This window comes from Macrobrachium rosenbergii, chromosome 10 (genome assembly GCF_040412425.1).
Source record: "Macrobrachium rosenbergii isolate ZJJX-2024 chromosome 10, ASM4041242v1, whole genome shotgun sequence".
NCBI lineage: Eukaryota > Metazoa > Arthropoda > Malacostraca > Decapoda > Palaemonidae > Macrobrachium > Macrobrachium rosenbergii.
In genome coordinates, this window is record NC_089750.1 from 70,849,707 (window position 1) to 70,869,706 (window position 20,000).

The 20,000-nt window shown below is 35.9% G+C and overlaps 1 protein-coding gene across 3 annotated transcripts in view; it reads right to left on the reverse strand.

The window, feature by feature from the left end:
- Positions 1-20,000, reverse strand: part of grh (grainy head) — a 378,710-nt gene that overhangs the window by 33,670 nt on the left and 325,040 nt on the right. For all 3 annotated transcript variants that reach the window (XM_067110721.1, XM_067110722.1, XM_067110719.1), the window contains one exon: positions 3,894-4,005. In XM_067110721.1, the coding sequence (XP_066966822.1) occupies positions 3,894-4,005 (112 nt within the window). The remainder of the gene's footprint in view (positions 1-3,893; positions 4,006-20,000) is intronic.

A 20,000-nucleotide genomic window follows, 5' to 3' on the forward strand; every position in this document is an offset into this window, starting at 1 on the left:
GAGGTGATAATTTTCTCTCTCCCGAATTTCAGGTAATAACCGAATTTCCCATCGAGCTATTTACATTGCAACATCTGTCCAGGGCGAGGATAAATCATTACTCTTAATGAGTACGGAGGAAGTTTGCGGCAGATCTACGAGACACGAATATAATGCATTGTCTTCGCGGAGATTCAGAACAGCTGTTTTCTCTCTCTCTCTCTCTCTCTCTCTCTCTTTAATACGAGTAGACAGGGTTCAAATTTTAATCATTCTTGATCTAATACATCAGTATCATGGGATGATGGGAATCACTGATTATTATCATCATCAACCTCAGGATTAATACATCAGCATCATGGGATGATGGGAATCATTGCTTATTATTATCATCATCATCCTCAGGAATAATACATAAGCATCATGGGATGATGGGAATCATTGCTTATTATCATCATCCTCGGGAACAATACATCAGCATCATAGGATGATGGGAATTATTGCTTATTATCACCATCATCCTCAGGAATAATACATAAGCATCATGGGATGATGGGAATCACTGCTTACTATCATCATCATCCTCAGGAATAATACGCCAGCATCATGGGATGATGGGAATCACTTCCTATTATCATCATCATCATCCTCGGATACAATATTAATGATCTCATTTTCGTTGACTTATTTTTTTTCTCATTTTCGTATTTTTAATTAGTTGGGTGAAAAAAAAAGCCGTCCTGTGATAAATGTACAGAAATAAGCAGTTTCTGTTATGTTAATTAGGCGGAAATTAAAAAAAGATAGCACTTCGACTTAAAAACTAAATTACGACTGGTAGTGTGAAACTCAACAATGAAAAATTCAAAGTGGGAAGTCTCGGACGCGTTATATAAATACAATTATTTAGTCTTTTCATTTTAATATTTTTTCTTTAAATGAATTTTACTCTTAGCTTTCCCGTGTATTTTCAAAATATCTTTTGTTTTTGGTTTTACACATATTTTTGTAAATAAATTACTCCTGTTTTTGTGAATATATACCGCTAATGCAATCTACCATATTTCCCCCATTATTAATGCATAATGAATTTTATTCTTAGTTTTTCCGTAAATTTTCAAAAAATTTGTTTCTTGTTTTACATACGTTTCTGTATATAAATGATTCCGTCTTTGTGAATATATACCGTTCATGTGCTTTAAAATATTGCCCCATTATTAATGTATAATGAATTTGTTCTAAGCCTTTCCGTGTATTTTCAAAAATCTTTTGTTATTTATTTTTAAATATATTTCTGTAAATGAATCATTCCGTCTTTTATGAATATATACCGTTCATGTGCTTTATCATATTTCCGCATTATTAATGTATAACATTAAATCTGTACGTTACAGTTAATCACTAGCTGTACTGGCCTCAGTTATACTTTTCCACATGCATAAGAATAAAAAAGCATCTATCAAGCTACTACGCCATTTATCGAACTTGTTAATATTATTATCGCCCCGTTTCCTGGCTGCTAAAACATTCTTATTCACGGCCTATTATAGAATATTACTAATAAGATATATACTTAATTCAAGACGCTAGTTCATTATCTTCAAGAGGAAATAAGTTTCTGCGGGTTATAACAAATATGACTGCAGTGTCTTATATAATGGTATAAAAATGCGTAAATCAATATATATGAACACTAGTGAAACATGGAGTTCATTTTCCGTAGAGTTTTCCTATTTACGATTAGCTCGAAGCTGAACTTGTGTCCAGGAATATGTTTTGAAAGCTGAGTTAAGTAGATGACATAATGACAACTAACATAAAATGCTCGTTTGTTTAACACGATACAAATAAGGTTTTCCATACAGATGGCGAGCTTTTGAGCCTCCAAAATGCTCCAAAAAAAGTGATAAAAATTATTTTGAGTTAATTATATTTTACCTGAATTTTCAGGTAAAATATAAACTTGTAAAATACAAGTTCATCCTCTATTTGTTTTGAAAGCAGTAAGACATGATCTCTCTCATAAATTAAAAAAAAATATTCTACCTTTTTTTTTAACGATGGATTATAAACTTAGGCTTTCCCTTGAAAATTTAACAAGCATAATAAAGGAAGAACCCAGATAATAAAAACAGAAATGTTGATGTGAAATTAACATATTTTCGAATATGATTTATGTAGATGTTAGTTCTGCCTTTTTCGGCTATCAGCTAATTTTTTTTTACTTGAGAGAGAGAGAGAGAGAGAGAGAGAGAGAGAGAGAGAGAGAGAGAGAGAGAGAGAGATTTCTTCCATGGAACTGGTAAACAAAAATATTGCTACATAAGTCATATGTCTACTTGAGAGAGAGAGAGAGAGAGAGAGAGAGAGAGAGAGAGAGAGAGAGAGAGAGAGAGAGAGAGAGAGAGAGAGAGAGAGAGAGAGAGAGAGAGAAATTTCTTCCAATGAACTCCTAAACAAAATACTGCTCTAAAAGTCGTATGAACTCAGTGCACCAAACACTTTTCAGAGACGGATTAATAATAATAATAATAATAATAATAATAATAATAATAATAATGATGTAGAAAAATGTAATAAGGTATAATTATACGTTGCTAACTGACTGCCCAGGTTGTTTGGCTACTCCGCTGACGCGTCGTCTTGCCGAAAATGACTATGTGGGTCAAGGTAAAAACGAAGGTTGCTTGAGTGTGTCTGTCATTATGAAGCTCACTTGACTTTTTACTTTAGAGTCTAGATCACAAACAAACAAACACACACGTACAAATATATATATATATATATATATATATATATATATATATATATATATATATATATATATATATATATAGTGTGTGTATGTATGTATGTGTAAATATATACATATATAATATACAATATATAATATATATATATATATATATATATATATATATATATATATATATATATATATATATATATATATATATATATATATATATATATATAGTGTTGTGTGCCTGTGTGAGTCAGGAAAAAGAGCAATAATTACTGTTATATAAATAAGAAACCGAAATATCTAAGTTGTCGGTGGTGTTCACAAAGAGAGAGAGAGAGAGAGAGAGAGAGAGAGAGAGAGAGAGAGAGAGAGAGAGAGAGAGAGAGAGAGAGAGATGTACTGGAAACTCTAGGTTGTGCCTCCCTTTCTCTACAATCCTTTGTGCATATAATTGTATCAATGTATGTATACAGAATCTCTTGTCATAAAAATTAGAGATAAGCTATATTTCTTACCAACCCTACATAGAACTTCCATGTTTTCCTTAGCCACTCCGTCGATGTGTGGGAAGTATTTAACGCAGAGAAAATGAATATAAGACTCGTGTACTGTGTGTATAGAGCAAGGATATAAGTATGAATTCAATATAGACCTATAAATGGAAAGTTACTAAGGAATGTTAGACAGGAAATCCCACATGAGAGGGCTAGGAAATGTCGTTTAATTCAAATTGCCGGTTTGAATCAAATTTTTACCCCATATAAAAATGGGTATAAAAGCACGTTAAAACGAAGAAGAATATATATATATATATATATATATATATATATATATATATATATATATATATATATATATATATATATGTGTGTGTGTGTGTGTGTGTGTGTGTGTTTGAGGTCTTTGCTTGTGTTATTCTTACATCAGTAAATACGTATTTTTATTGTGCGTGTGTGTATGTATGTATGTATGTATGTATGTATATATATATATATATATATATATATATATATATATATATACATATATTGTATATATAAATATATACCCTACCCAATACACACAAAAACAAGCGCTCGACTTTTAATTATAAGAGACACTGGGAAACCACTGAAATTAGACAAACAAATGGCTAGACTGCATCAAGCAAATGCCACGCAGTACTCACCAACATCGAGGATTCTCTGTTTGACCGAATGCTGTCGACTGTGCCAGAATTGCCAAGCCTTGATCTCATCTTCGGGAGTCTTCTCTTCTCTGAACATGAGCATCACCACACTCTGAAAGGCAACGAGAATAATTTGTTAAAGCAAAAACAACAACAGTAAGCTGTAAAACAACACGGGACAAAGATAGCATCAGTAAACAGTAAAGCAAAACACTATGAGATAACAGGAATATAAGATATAAAATATGAAACGACAATGATGACTGTTACCGTAGCAATGCCGAGCACCAACAGTAAACAGTATGACTAAACACTACACAGACAACAACAGTAAGCAGTAAAACAACGAATTATGAAGTAAGAACATAAGGTAATAAAAAACTATGACAACGGTTACTGTAACACAACAACAGTCAACAGTAAGACAAAACAATACGCAGACATCAACAGTAAACAGTAAGACAGCACATTACGGACACAGCAACATTAAACAGTAAGACAACATATTATGAGACAACAAGAATATAAGATAAAATATAACATGACAATGACAAAAGTTACTGTAGCAATGCCAAACACAACAACAGTAAACGGTAAGACAGACATCACATAAACAACAACAGTAAACAGTAAAACAACACGCAATGACATAACAAGAACAGAAGATAAAACACAAAACGACTACGATAAATACTGTAACAATAACAATTTAATCAGGCCTAACAACTTGGACTGTATAAATAAAAGTCAAGTTATTACAACAAGCTGACACAAGCAGCAATAAATGTTTATAATAACATTCACTGGAATGAGAAATAAACTGAGAATAGTTGTAATAAAAAAAGTAAGATAATGCCTTTATTCTGCAAAATTCAATCTTATCAAGAAAAAAAAAAAGCTGAATTTATACAGTACTGCAAATATACATTATATAAGACTATCACAAAATGTTAACGAAACATGGCCTAAAATTAAGTAAAATGTTAATATTCGCACTGACACAACTAAAAAAATGACTTGTATATTAGGAAAATAAGGAGAAAATTACGAAAGCAGATATGGCAAAAATAAATAAAGGAGGAAAAATTTGCAAAATGGAAGTGTTGCAGGAAGTGCTGACATCATTATTGAATAAATCTTAATATAATTACATGATTACGGCAAGACTTCCCACAAGCGTCATAACATTAATGATATCACATTTGATTCACACGAAATAAGAGCTGTGACGGTAACCTCGGTACCTCTACACACACACACACACACACACACACAGAAGTATATATATATAAATAAATATATTATATTTATATACACATATATAAACACATATATCTATCTATCTATCTGTCTATATATTTGTATATATACATATACATGCGTGTGTGTGTGTGTTTTGTGTGCCTGCAGGTGCACCTATATCATAGGCATTTCACACACACAGACACACACAAACAAACTTCCAAACTTAGATACTTATTCATACACATACCAAAGCAAACATATATATATTAGTCCATGTTTCAATTACGGAGAAAGCCTAAAAAAAAAAAATAATATTGATAAAAATGGTTTAATATAAGCAAAAGAACTTTTGAGCCCTCATACCAATCGCAGCTTTACTACACGCGCATAAACACACTCACACACACACAAACACGGACACAAACAAGCAAACAAACAGTTGAAAAATGAAAGAGAAATTCATCCCAAGTTTGAGGTGAGGATCAGCAGTGGGTTTTGAAGTGGCACTCGAGAAGGCTCAAGCTCTTCCCTTCGAGTTCCATTGAAAGCCACCGAGTGAGTGAGTGGGCATGTCGACGGAATGAGAACGAGGCGATACATTTAATCGCAGAAAACAGGCTAAATACCTCCCTCTACTCTTGATCGTGCCGATCGCTTCTCCGAGTGAAGAGAGGCACGGAATGCGCCGAACAACATTTCTGTCGTGGTCTCTTGCTTCTGTTTTCATTTTAAAAAGGGGTGGGGGTGAGGAGGGTTTTGAAAGGATACAATGAGAGAGAGAGAGAGAGAGAGAGAGAGAGAGAGAGAGAGAGAGAGAGAGAGAGAGAGAGAGAGAGAGAGAGAGAGAATCAAAAGGGGTTGATGATGAAGTAACCGCAGGTACCGTAAATGAAAATTGAAAACGTTGATAATGAAGAAATATATGAATACATAATACGAGAGAGAGAGAGAGAGAGAGAGAGAGAGAGAGAGAGAGAGAGAGAGAGAGAGAGAGAGAATCAATATTTTACACAATGGAGTAATCCGCAGTATAGTAAATGAAAATTAAAAACCTTGATAATGAAGGAATCAAAGAATAAGTGAGGCGACTTGATTATAGGAACACATCTCTATATGAATAACATACAGACAGGCGAGAGAGAGAGAGAGAGAGAGAGAGAGAGAGAGAGAATATCAGGTAACCAGGGGATCAACTCAGGATGTATGGAAATGGCAGGAGAGAGAGAGAGAGAGAGAGAGAGAGAGAGAGAGAGAGAGAGAGAGAGAGAGAGAGAGAGAGGAGCTTATTTGTATTGGAGATAGTCTGAAAAGACGTCCTCGGGAACGGGGGAAAAAGAGAAAGAAAGAAAAGAAAAAAGAATCTGGTAGCTTTGAGTGCAGTGTTGCCAGACACCACAATGACGAGTATTTTAGCAGTGTGGGCCAAAGTTATCTTAATGTGTTTTCGTTTTGATATTACAGTGACTGTACTTCTTTGACTTTTTCTCAGGAGTTTAAGATTCCAAGAAGTGTGACTAAGAAGAGATATATTTTGAGAAATATTTTCCTTAGAGTACTCAAGAGTAATTGGTAACTCTGTGATTTCATGACAAGCGAACTGGGACGCGAATTGAAGAGGCTTAGGACGTGGTACAAAATTCAACAAAATTTCAGGTCACTGAAAAATAGAGGACATGGAAACATGTGTCTCTCTCTCTTGTTCATCCTGTATGTATGTATGCACTGTATGCATGTCTGTCCGTCTGTCTCTATCACACACACACATACATATATATATATATATATATATATATATATATACATATACTGTATATAATATATATATATATATATATACATAAATACATATATCTATGCATATATATGTGTGTATAAATATATATACATATGTATATATATAAATATATATATATATATATATATACATACTATACATATACTGCATATACACATACATAATATATGTATAATGTAAAATCTAAAATAAAAGCACACACTCCCTCCTGCCTCTCTCAGCCTCACGTCTCCCCGAGCCCAGATAAGAACAAGCGATAGCTGGGGAGGGAGAGACGACGCCGATCAATAGAGCAAGAAATATGTTAATCTCCTTCGAATCATGGGGGAAGGAACGTGTAAGCCCGTTATCAAGCGATTAAAAAAAAAAAAGAGAGAGAAAAAAAAGGACCTGTGCGTCACTGTAACGAGGTCCAAGTTAGCATGACCGAGTCCAAAAAGAAGAAATGAATGGTGCAATATAGTAAAGCTGCATTGTAATTATGTTTTTTATATGTGTGTTATGGAATTAGGCCAAACTGGGAGAGAGAGAGAGAGAGAGAGAGAGAGAGAGAGAGAGAGAGAGAGAGAGAGAGGAGGGGCCTTCAGCGTGGCCTATTCTCTGCATCTTTCGAAGATGGGAGGATCGGCGACAGAATTATACACAGAATAAAGAATGATTAAGCTTGAATGAAGCTGGATGGCTAAAAGGTTTGTTAGAAATAGGAAAGGAAGTATCTTTGACTAGTTGCAATGGCGTCTGCACAAAAACGTTTGCTTGTATAACGATTGGTCTTTAGGCTGCTTGACGGTTATCGTTTTCCTAGTTTGGAGCTGAAAAACTCATTCACTTACTGTACTAGTATATATATATATATATATATATATATATATATATATATATATATATATATATATATATATATATATATACTAATATGAGACCTCATTTGCAAAAGTGTGTGTGTATCTTCGTGCGTATGAATGTACTGTATACATACATATATATGTGTATATATATATATATATATATATATATATATATATATATATATATATATATATATATATATAATATATATATGGTTTATAAATATAAATAAATATGTGTATTATACCCAAGAAAAAGAAGTAACACAGTAAGGAAGATAAGCCCCTATTGAGCAAAACCCTTACAAGGATGGAAGCTCAAAAAAGAAGAAGAAAAAAAGAAGAAAAAAAGAAAATCCATAATACCATCACCAAGCAGAATCCATAATGCTGCGTAAAATCGCTTTACGTTTTTTTTTAATATATTCTAATAAGGGGTAAAAGGAAGGGCATAGCTTTCGTCTATGGACGTGAATACCTCACGAGATCATTCTCCCTCTTCCTCCTACTCCTCCTCCTCCTTCTTCTCTTCTTCTTCTTCTTCTTCTTCATCCCCCCATGATCTAATAAAGTACGGGCATTTAAGCCTCGCACGTCATCCATACACAAAGGCCCTCAGACCCCATTGTGTCAGCGGATTTTTTCCTTACCTTTCTCTCTCTCTCCCTCCCTCCCTCTCTCAAGTTTTTCTCTTTCTCTCTTTTCCCCCCACCCTCTGGGCCAAATAGTGGTTAATAAAAGATAAATAAGATCTGATGGGGAGAGAGCACGTCAACACACACACAAGAAAGGTAAACCTATCTCTCGCGTACAAGTGCTCAAGTGCTCTCGCTCTTTCTTTCTCTTTCTCTCTTTCACTCTCTCTCTCTCTCTTTCTCTCTTTGGCCTGGAGGTACAGGTGCGATTTGGCCTCCTGAATATTCTGTTATGGTTAATGAATCTGCACCGATGAAATTATTAAGACATATCTACGCATATTTTTGTATTCATCTATCTTATATTGAGTATTCTATTTTTGTACTTCAGTCTTTTCCCTTTGAAAGAGTGGCTCTAAATTGAGCTAACCTTCTGATTTTCAGCAAGCCCTTTGGAATGAGGTTGCTTGCCCCATACTCTTCTTTATCCTTAGCTACAAAGCACCACAGTCCACTCACTGCCAGGTGTAATGGACTTTTAAGGAAACGAACTTTCTCTGAAATCGTAAGATCTTTTTTAGAGCAACTGGAATGCACTGTCTGAGGTTCTCCTAAACTTTAGGATTCTTCACCCGCTTTTGTGTTTCCAGAATCACGTGGCCTTTTTCAATTTAGGAGGTCAGCCTGGAAATAGCAAAACCCATGATAAACTTTTACTATGACATTGTTCTCTTATTCTGCATAGTGTTGATTTATCAGGTTTGCATGCATTTTAGCGACAGGAGGTGTGAAGTTGCTAGCCTTGAGTCTTACCCGTTTCTGTCCTTACACAGGCGAGAGTCGCTTTTCCACCGTGTGTGTATGTGTTCGAAGAGGCTAATGTTGTGGAGTTTTACTGCGCATGGAGTTCATTCACGATCAAACAACAGCACACAGTGTCTTTCAGTTTGCAGTTAAAATTGCTACCGATATCATAATACTGAAAACGATAATTTCAACATATGTTAACGGAAAAATAGATCATTAAATCATATTTAACACCAAGTTAAAAAATGTCTAAAACCTAAGACTAACAACAATATCTCGAAAACCGACAGGAACTCAAACGCTGAATGGGGCATTTGACGAACCAGAGAACAACGCTCCACCTTTCATTAAAAATAGACAACGAACCAAACGAGGGCAAAGAAAACGACTCAGTAAATAAGACGAAGGAAGAAAAAAAAAGGGGGAGATAAACAAGGAAATAGTATAAAAGATGCGGGAGAGTTGAATAAAAATGAAATATTTGTCGACGAGTGTTGAATAGGCTTTGAAGGACGGAGGGAAAGGTATTACTGGAAGAGTAGGAGGAGGGGGAGGAGGAGGGGGAGGGTGGGGGAGGGGAAGGGGGAGAGGGACTGGAGGAAGGAGGGGAGGAGGTGGAGGAGGAGAGATATGAAAGAAACAAAAGCTGGAAAGAATAAAAAAAAAGAGGAAAGAATCCAAGTGGTCTAATCAGCTGCCAATCAAACGCATCCCTTTCCTTTTCATCTTGTAATTGGACGTGTAATCTCTAATCTGATTTTAATTTTCTCTCTCTCTCTCTCTCTCTCTCTCTCTCTCTCTCTCTCTCTCTCTCTCTCTCTCTCTAGCTTACCTGTTCAAAGGGACAGTCAATGAATCTGGAATGCTGAGGGAACAAGTTCTCTGTCTGTCCGTCAGTCTGTAGGCTATGAAATCTACTGGTTGACTGTCTCCTACGAATCCTAATTAACAAACAGTGCAAGGCCTTTCGCTCCCTCCGATTGAAAATAGACCCTCGTCGGGATTCCAAATATTTTACCGGGTACATGAAAAACCGACCTAACATCTATTTCATGTTATTTCATTCAGCTTCTACAGGTAGATGCAGCGGGGGCGGGTTTCCGCCTTGTTAGAGGTATCGCTGTTTACAACAGTGGACAACCTTTGGAAGCCACTATACATAACATACTAAAACCCAGTGCATTCCTGTTACTTAAAAAACCCGTTCCTTCGTCAATAATTCAGCTGTTACTGTTCACCTATATCTGTTAGCAGTTTTATTTTTAGACATTGCAATGATTATGAATATGAGAAGGACTTATTCTTCAACGGACTCCGTGCAATGTGTAAAATCGTTCTTAGACTGACAAGAATTGCAGAGACAATTTCTTATCATTCATTTCTTATCTAGGTGTTCGCCGTCTTTCTAGCTGATCACAGACCTTTTATACATTCGCTTTATAATAATAATAATAATAATAATAATAATAATAATAATAATAATAATAATAATAATAATAATAATAAAAATACACATTTACGTTTCCAAGGACGTCCACATAAACCCGATATTAAGTTTCATTTAGCTTGGAAAAATCATACCCATGTGCATACTCTTCAGTTATGGTTGTATGTATTTGTTAGAGAAGTGCTGTTGTATGTATTATAGATATACGTAAAAAACAATAATAAAGAGAAAAGGAAGAGGAGAACACGAGGGGTTTTCAAATTCCTATTTGTTGAAGGGGAGGAGGGGGGGATCGAGTCTTCCTCCTTCCCCTCCAGTTCCACCCCCACCTTCTCCCTCCCTCCCTTCCTCCTCCCCCTCCACCACATCAACCTCCTCCCTCCCTTCCTCCTCCACTTCCACCCCCACCTTCTCCCTCCCTCCTTCCCTCCTCCGCCTCCTCCATCTCCTCTCTCCTTCCTCCTCCTCCATCTCCTCCCCCTCTGCCTCCACCACTTCCACATCCTCCCCCTCCCTCCCTTCCTCCTCCTCCTCCTCCACCTTCTCCCTCCCTCCCTTCCTCCTCCTCCTCCATCTCCACCTCCACCACCACCTCCTCCTCCTCCATCTCCTCCCTCCCTTCCCCCTCCTCCTCCTCATTGCTTCATCTTCTATCTCCTGCTGCTCCACCTTTAGGAGACCGCCGAATGATGGCGATGCTGGGTTAAGTAGCAAGAGATCCCCACCATAGGACTGATGAGGAGATAAAAACGAAGATTTATGGCTGACGATCCGCGTTTTTATGAGCCCTGGCTAACTCTCCGAGTGAGTGTCCACTCCTTCTCAAAGTCATCTTTTTTTTATTTTTTTTTATTTTGCTTTTTTAACTTTTTTTTTTATTTTGGACGCTCAAGGAAAGGATAAATATTAAGGTTTTTTTTTTTAGCTGTGTCCAATCCTTGATATTGTTTTCCATTTTTTTTCCTATTTCTTTTGACGATTATGAAGATTAGTGTTCAATATGGTGGTCACTTAAATATACATGGTTCATGTCAAGAATATAATAATAATAATAATTTACATCTTTGGATGTATTAATATACACTTATGTATAAGTACAAATCGCAAGCCGTAACGAATATTTAAAAAAAATGTGTAATTGCAAATCGGTAGTCGTGACGAATATCTTTTTAATATATATATATATATATATATATATATATATATATATATATACATACATATATATATATATTATATATAATTATATATACTGTGTATATATATATATAATATATATATATATAATAAAAGCAATTTCCGTCTAAAATACGAATACAGAGAAGCTCATGGCATATACGTTTGCAAACAACCTGATGATGCATGAAGACGTACAAATGCATACGCGATCGCTACCTGTGAAAACATACATACTGTATATATGTATACACATTATGTATACGTCTTCCCATCGGTGTAAATGGAAAGAGGACGAACATGAATACCGTGATTATGCATAGGCGTTACACATACGATCTAAAGGGAGCCATTTAATCCACACAAGTTTGTTAACAACGACAGTGACTCGCACGATCCAGAAGGTCAATGGATCGTCGCTTCCAGACGTACTCTTTTCCAAGTGTTATCCGGATCGTTTCGGATTATCTGCGTCGTAAATTCGGTTAAATTGTCCCCAATCATTTTCATTTACGGTGAGCGCAAGCGGGGGTTTCCTGTTACCGGAGATGAATAAAAGATTTGCGGGGTGGGTGAAGTGAGAAGGGAAACATAATGAGGTGGATGATGGTTTAATTCAAATCATTCGTGTTATGTCGTTATCATTATCGTTACATTGTAGTTATATGCTTTGGTTCATTACAGCCACATTATTATTATTATTATTATTATTATTATTATTATTATTATTATATTATTATATTATTTTAATGCTTCGGGGTCAATATATAGCACAGAAATTCTGATTATGGGCAATCATTTTTGTATAATAATACAATATAGCATTTACACATACACACATACATACATATACATGTATATATATACAAAGAAATTATATAAAATTAAGTTCTAAACGAACAAAATACTGATTTTTCACTGTGCATAAAAATGGACGGAGAGAGAGAGAGAGAGAGAGAGAGAGAGAGAGAGAGAGAGAGAGAGAGAGAGAGAGAGAGAGAGAGCCAGTACTAATAAGCAACAATACTCAACGGAAACGTATGACAGCCACCGCAGGGTGTCAAGCCAGAGGGGGTCACTCAGTGATAACAATGCTGCATATAAAATGATCCCATAAAAACCTGGAGCCAGGATCTCGTAAAGTGAAGTTTAGCTCTCAGAGGATGCCACCTCCCCCACCCCCTTCAATTCCCTCCCTCCTCCCATCCCCGACAACCGTAGGTCCCCACCTGAGAGCCTTAGGGCCTGCCATAGCAATCATGGGTCCTTCTAGGCGAAATATTCGACCTAACACCCTCTTACTGTGGCTTTATCCAGAGATAAAAGTTTTTCAGTAATATTTTAGTGTCTGGAAAATTCGAAAATCCATGTCTCTTGTTTTGAATATTGTTTCTTTACTTTGCTGTCCATGCTCTGAAATGTTTCAGCTTTTCATATGTTCCACAGTGTGCCTGAGGTAACCAGGCAAATAAATTAAGCAGGCAAATCAACCTACTGTCAATGTTTCTTCAGGAGGTGCCAGTATTCGGTTGATTTTTACTGCCTTGGTACCAACAGTTAAAGCGTGTGTGTGAGAGAGAGAGAGAGAGAGAGAGAGAGAGAGAGAGAGAGAGAGAGAGAGAGAGAGAGAGAGAGAGAGAGAGACTAGCAGGTTGTGTAAGTATCCTTGATGTTTTAGATGTACCAAGCATTCTCAAAGGGCAAAACAGACTGTCATTTCTTGACAAACAGCAATTTCTACAACGCAGTTAAAAGACGAAGAAGAAGAATATAACTAAAAATAATGAATAAAAAAAAGATACAGTAATGAAAGCTGTCAAAGGACAAGCGCACCCGCACTCGTAAGCGTCCCTTATCTCATGCCTTCGTCCAATCCTAATCTGGACCTACGACACAGAAAGGATAATATTATCAAGTCTATCTTTCATAGTCACCTTCATCCATTGACTTCACCCACGCGTTGCGTAAAAGGCGCCACCTTCGACTCCCTAAGCATCACTTAGACCCACATCCAACGGACATTGCGCTACGATAAGAGCTCAATAGTCTCATGCAAGACGCGAAGATGAAAAGGCCTCATTCGCGTACAATTTGCAGATGTAGCACCTCCTCGCGCTGTTCCCTGGGACTTGGTGGTAAGTGTCCCGGGGACTTTTTGAAAGTCCCCCAAGTCCAACAGCGTCATGGACGGTAAAGTATTCTAAGTGCTAGCTCGGGAGACGTATATTGTTGGATTAAACTTCATTCGTCGCTGCGTCTGACGCAAGGAGGAATCTTAGATACTCATTCTGAACCGAATCAACAAGTCATACACAATGGAAGTGAATGCAGAGAGGTAAATATTTCTTCGTAAATGTGATGCATGCGATGTTATGTAAACTGAAGGCTACAAATTACTGCGTTACTAAAAAAAATATAAGTAAACAAAATAAACAACCATAAAGTGGATGAGTGTATTTTAACTTTTTTTATAATTTCCTGGCTTGAAAAACTAAACATTAAAAATGGAATGAGCTTCGAACTTCTTACCAACACAACGAATATGGGAACTGTAATAAGAGAGAGAGAGAGAGAGAGAGAGAGAGAGAGAGAGAGAGAGAGAGAGAGAGAGAGAGAGAGAGAAACTAGTTTATTAACGAAGATGGCAACAGTAGGAGAAGACATTGACTTATCTGATGCGATAAGCGAAAATGAACCAATCAAAAAATGACTGAAGATTTTCCTACTGCTCCTACGACTAATAAATATGTGTTCTTAAGATAATGATAATTTTCAAAAGTACAGAGGGGGAATCTGTGATAATGCCGTTGCAGAGTGCATGTTCCATTAAAGTCACGTCTATCTTCCACGGGGAAAAGTCTTTTTGCTGAGAATAATAATAATAATAATCATATAATTATGAGGAACGTGATACGACATCATGATAACTGGGCATCAACACCAACGCCGTCAGGATCACGACGGCTTACATTAATATTAACATAAACAGATATCATAATACTTAACGGTTCACGCCATCTTAACACGCACATACATACTTATGTGAGTGTATTACATACATGCCTTCGTTTGCCAGGATGTAAACACCAAAACGTATACTAAATCAGTTTTGTGAAATAAAAAAAAAATCGAGATATTGAAAATAAAAACAGGAATTCAAGTAATAGGAATTTTCACATTGCCCCAGGGAGCTTTTCAGATAGATAAAGTAATCAAACACGAAAACAGCAAAAGCAGCAACCCCTACTAGTGATTCGGCTAAGAAAAAGAAAACCGCAAACTATCATTATTGGATGAGTCTCCTCGAGCAATGTCTAAATTATCTATAATTCGTAAAAAATGAAATACATGAAATTCAATACTTTTCACTGTTTTGTATAAGAGTAGATGGACAATAACTCGAGGATATTCCACAAAAAGTTTAAGCGTTAATAAAACCGTATACAGCTTTAGTGTCCGTTTATCAATGACGTCCGTAAACACTGTAAATGATGTCCGTAAACACATGTGCCCAAAGATGTCTTCGTTATGATTCACTTGGGACCATCTTGTCATGGAGCCCCGGGAAGAAGAAGAAGAAGAAGAAGAAGAAGAAGAAGAAGAAGAAGAAGAAGAAGAAGAAGAAGAAGAAGAAGAGGAGGAGGAGTAGGAGTAGGAGGAGGAGGAGGAGGGAGAATGCGAGGAAGATTAATTTTTGTAACATGTTCAGCAATGTCCCTCTAAAACCATAAAGCCCATTAAGCTCAATTTCACGATTAAGGCGGTGGCCGAATGACCCTTATGATATAGTGTCGGACGGCGTCCAAGCCAAGATCTCCCAAAAGGTCAAAATGATGACGGATAAGCATAAAGGATTTTTCCCTCGGCTCAGCGCTCTATAAAATGTGCGTTCTGGGGCTCCTAAAATTTACATTCGCACTAATCTATTTGTGTAGGTAATCAAAAACAGCGTCGTAAAGTTAGTTTTACGAATTTCGTGCGCGGGGGAAAATGCACACGCGTGCACGTGCACGCATACACACATACATCTACTCTCTCTCTCTCTCTTCCTCCCTATATATATATATATATATATATATATATATATATATATATATATATATATATATATATATATATATATATATATATATATATATATATATATATATATATATATATTCATAAATTATTTGTACTTCAAGTATTCTAATACGTTATCAATAATGAATTTTAAAGTACACGCGAAGGCAAACACAGAGAGAGAGAGAGAGAGAGAGAGAGAGAGAGAGAGAGAGAGAGAGAGAGAGAGAGAGAGAGAGAGAGCATCAAATTGTCCTTTTTTGCTACAGGAATGGCCATGAACATCAGCCATGCAAATTGCACCCAAACAATGCGTCAACGTATAAAAACGTCGTATTCAAACCAACGCAATACAATATATCTTTTCATAACTTACGATATTAACAGACTCAATGAATGACACCGGAATGATTAATATGATTATTCATAATGAGCATAAAATATTGATGCAAAAGAAAGTACCGTCAAATGGACTTTTGCCTGAAACTGAGAAAAATGCAGCCTAATGGCAAGCGACTGATCACTCTGCATAGAAATTGGCCACAATCATGCAATTCGGCCAAGTTGCAATGGTGGCAAAGTACCTTGATTGCTAAAGAAAGTACCTTGGCAAGCAAACTTTGCGCAAAATAAGGATAAAAATTTAAGGTTAATGAAGACGCAGATGCACCAAACGATCTGGAATCAATGGAAATTTCAAGCTTCTTCGTGAAAACAGTTCCGATATTCCCTAAAGCTTATTACCATGTCATAAGAAAGTTCCCTAACAAGCAGGCTTTACGCAATAGAATGACCATAATAAAGCAACCAAAGATAAATGATGAAGCGGATATACTAAACGAACTTGAATCAATGAAATTTTCAAGCATCTTGGTAACACACAGTTCTGATATATTCCTTAAAGCTTACCCAAATGAACCCTTTCATTAGTGTCTATTATTTCCTCTCACGGGGTTGATTCAACCCGAGCCGCCTTTCCCCTGACTCCTCGGTGTCTCGAGGTCCCTCAATCACTCAGGGGGCGAGACCCAATAATGGGACGTAATAAAACATTTAATTTTATCATTCCCAATTTTTCCGCTTTTAGTGCGCGATGCACACCCAGATAACGGAATCAGATACGAGTTAATGACCCTCTAAAACCGACGTCCTAGCGGAGGCTGGCGATAACGCTCGCTTGCAGACAAGAGCACCTGCAGGTAGGAAAAACGCAGAGATAGACTTCATGGCCAATACGTCACGATAGGAATCTCGGACTGCAGGGCTGCTGCCCAAAAGCGGGGGATAAATCCGCTTTCGCGCAGGGGGTACTCGGGCACAGAGAGAGAGAGAGAGAGAGAGAGAGAGAGAGAGAGAGAGAGAGAGAGAGAGAGAGAGAGAGAAATATGTATTGAAATGACAAAAAGAAACAGCTGGGTAAGCCCAACTATTTATCGTGTGAGAGAGAGAGAGAGAGAGAGAGAGAGAGAGAGAGAGAGAGAGAGAGAGATGAGAAATGACAAATGAAACGACTGACAAATGGAAACGACTGCACAAGCCTAACTATCGATCGATCGAGAGAGAGAGAGAGAGAGAGAGAGAGAGAGAGAGAGAGAGAGAGAGAGAGAGAGAGCAAAAATAACGGCCCGATTAGAGTATTCCGACTTTCGAGGTCTGCCTAACCCAGAACTCTCTTTTAATCTGAAATTCACTTAAGAGTCTTCTCTTCCACTGTTTCCGTCAGGAGCAGATTTTTGTAGCCATAAATTGCCTCTTACCGAGAGAGAGAGAGAGAGAGAGAGAGAGAGAGAGAGAGAGAGAGAGAGAGAGAGAGAGAGAGAGAGAGAGAGAGAGAGAGAAGACGGGGATCTACTTTTGCAAGCAATAAATTTACAACCGTCTGAAGCAGACAATTAATTCGCCACTGTGAATAAACAAAGGATAAAATTCGCTCTCTCCAGACACATGCACGCACGCACACACACAATATATATATAAATATATACAGTATATATATATATATATATATATATATATATATATATATATATATATATATATATATATATACATTTACAATTTAATATATATATATACATATATATGTATATACGTTTATATACACATACATTTACAATTTCTTTTTATTATTCATCCATAACTGACATATATAGCAAAAATTCAATTAAGCAAGAATTAGAGTAAAAACTTAATTTTTCCCACTGGCGAAACGCAAAGGCATAAGTAACCCATTCATCTCAATTATTACTCATATATCCTCTCTTGGTTGCTAATAATAATAATAATAATAATAATAATAATAATGAGAAGAAGAAGGAGACGAAGAACAAGAAGATACTGCGACAGTATTATAACCAGCAACAAACGCAATGCAAACAGTCTTCACTTCGTTCTTACTGAAGATCGAAAATGTCCTAATAGATTCAGCTCATTCTTTTGCGCATGCTGAATTATAACAGTACAATGTCCAAAAGAGAGAGAGAGAGAGAGAGAGAGAGAGAGAGAGAGAGAGAGAGAGAGAGAGAGAGAGAGAGAGAGAGAGAGAATGGGAGCAAGTTGGTTATCACAAGAGATATTTGCGTTTTTCGCGCAAGCAGTAATAATGGTTTGGGAGTGTAATTTACGACAGACAAACAAATAACGTTTCTCTAACTTATCCTCTCTCTCTGTGACTGTAAATGGTTACACAACTCAAACAAGCACACCTTTACTTTTACTATTATATATATATATATATATATATATATATATATATATATATATATATATATATATATATATATATACATATACATATATATATATATATATATATATATATATATATATATATATATATATATATATATATATATATATTATATACATACATACATATATATATATATATATATATATATATATATATATATATATATATATATGGGAGGAAATAATGGTAAATAAAAATAGCCTCTCAGATTCATATAGGTGGCATATACTGTATATATTAAATATATCATATCTGTAGTGTATACACACATTTAATTATATATATATATATATATATATATATATATATATATATATATATATATATATATATATATATATACATACAAAGAACTGCACTAAACAACGACATACGTCAAACAATTAGCAAATCCAACAGAGAATTCGGGAAATTCGTTATGTCTTGATCCGGCGTATAAATTATGAGTTCACCCATACCTCAAGGGCCCACCAAATTCCTAATCAGGAGACCCACTACAAAAATGGAACATTTTTATGGGTATTTATGGGCACCATTCATACCCCCCTAACAATCTGTTAATGGGGGCTTTATGAATTCAGATTTCATCTTTCCCTCGACCGTAGGAGCCAAAGTTTAATGTGAGCCTAGGGGATGCCAGCCTTTACTGACAAAGATTTTTAAAAATTCATTTATTTCCTTTCGTTTCTGAAAATGGCATGAACTTCGCATTGAGCTTCTCTCATACGTTTATAAAAAATAAAGGCATTTTTATTTCAATAGTTTCTCACATCGATAGACACATTCCAATTAAAGGGAAATAAACAATATAATTATAATAACCTTGTTATGAGGAATACTTTGATCAGATAAGAAGACTGTATAAATAAAAAATGTACTCTTGGACATCTCTCGACACATTACATACGAATTACAACAAGGACGGATTTACATTACTGGAAAAATCAAGGCCCCACTTCCATTTTCTATTTATCTATTCCATGTTCTATTCGTTTATTTAATTTTCTATTAGTTTATTCCATTTTCTATTCACCTATTCCATTTTATATTAATCTTTTTCCATTTTCTATTCATCTATTCCATTTTCTATTTCCCTTAACACATGTGGCTAAACTTTTCCTTTCTATTCATGTCTTCCCTTTTCTATTCATCTATTCCATTTTCTATTTCCCTTAACAGATGTGGCTAAACCTTTCCTTTCTATTCATCTATTACATTTTCTATTTATCTATTTCCTCTTCTATTCGCCTTAACAGAGGTGGCTAAACTATTCCTTTCTATCCATCTATTCCATTTTCCATTCGCCTTAACGGAGGTGGTTAAACTATTCCTTTCTATTC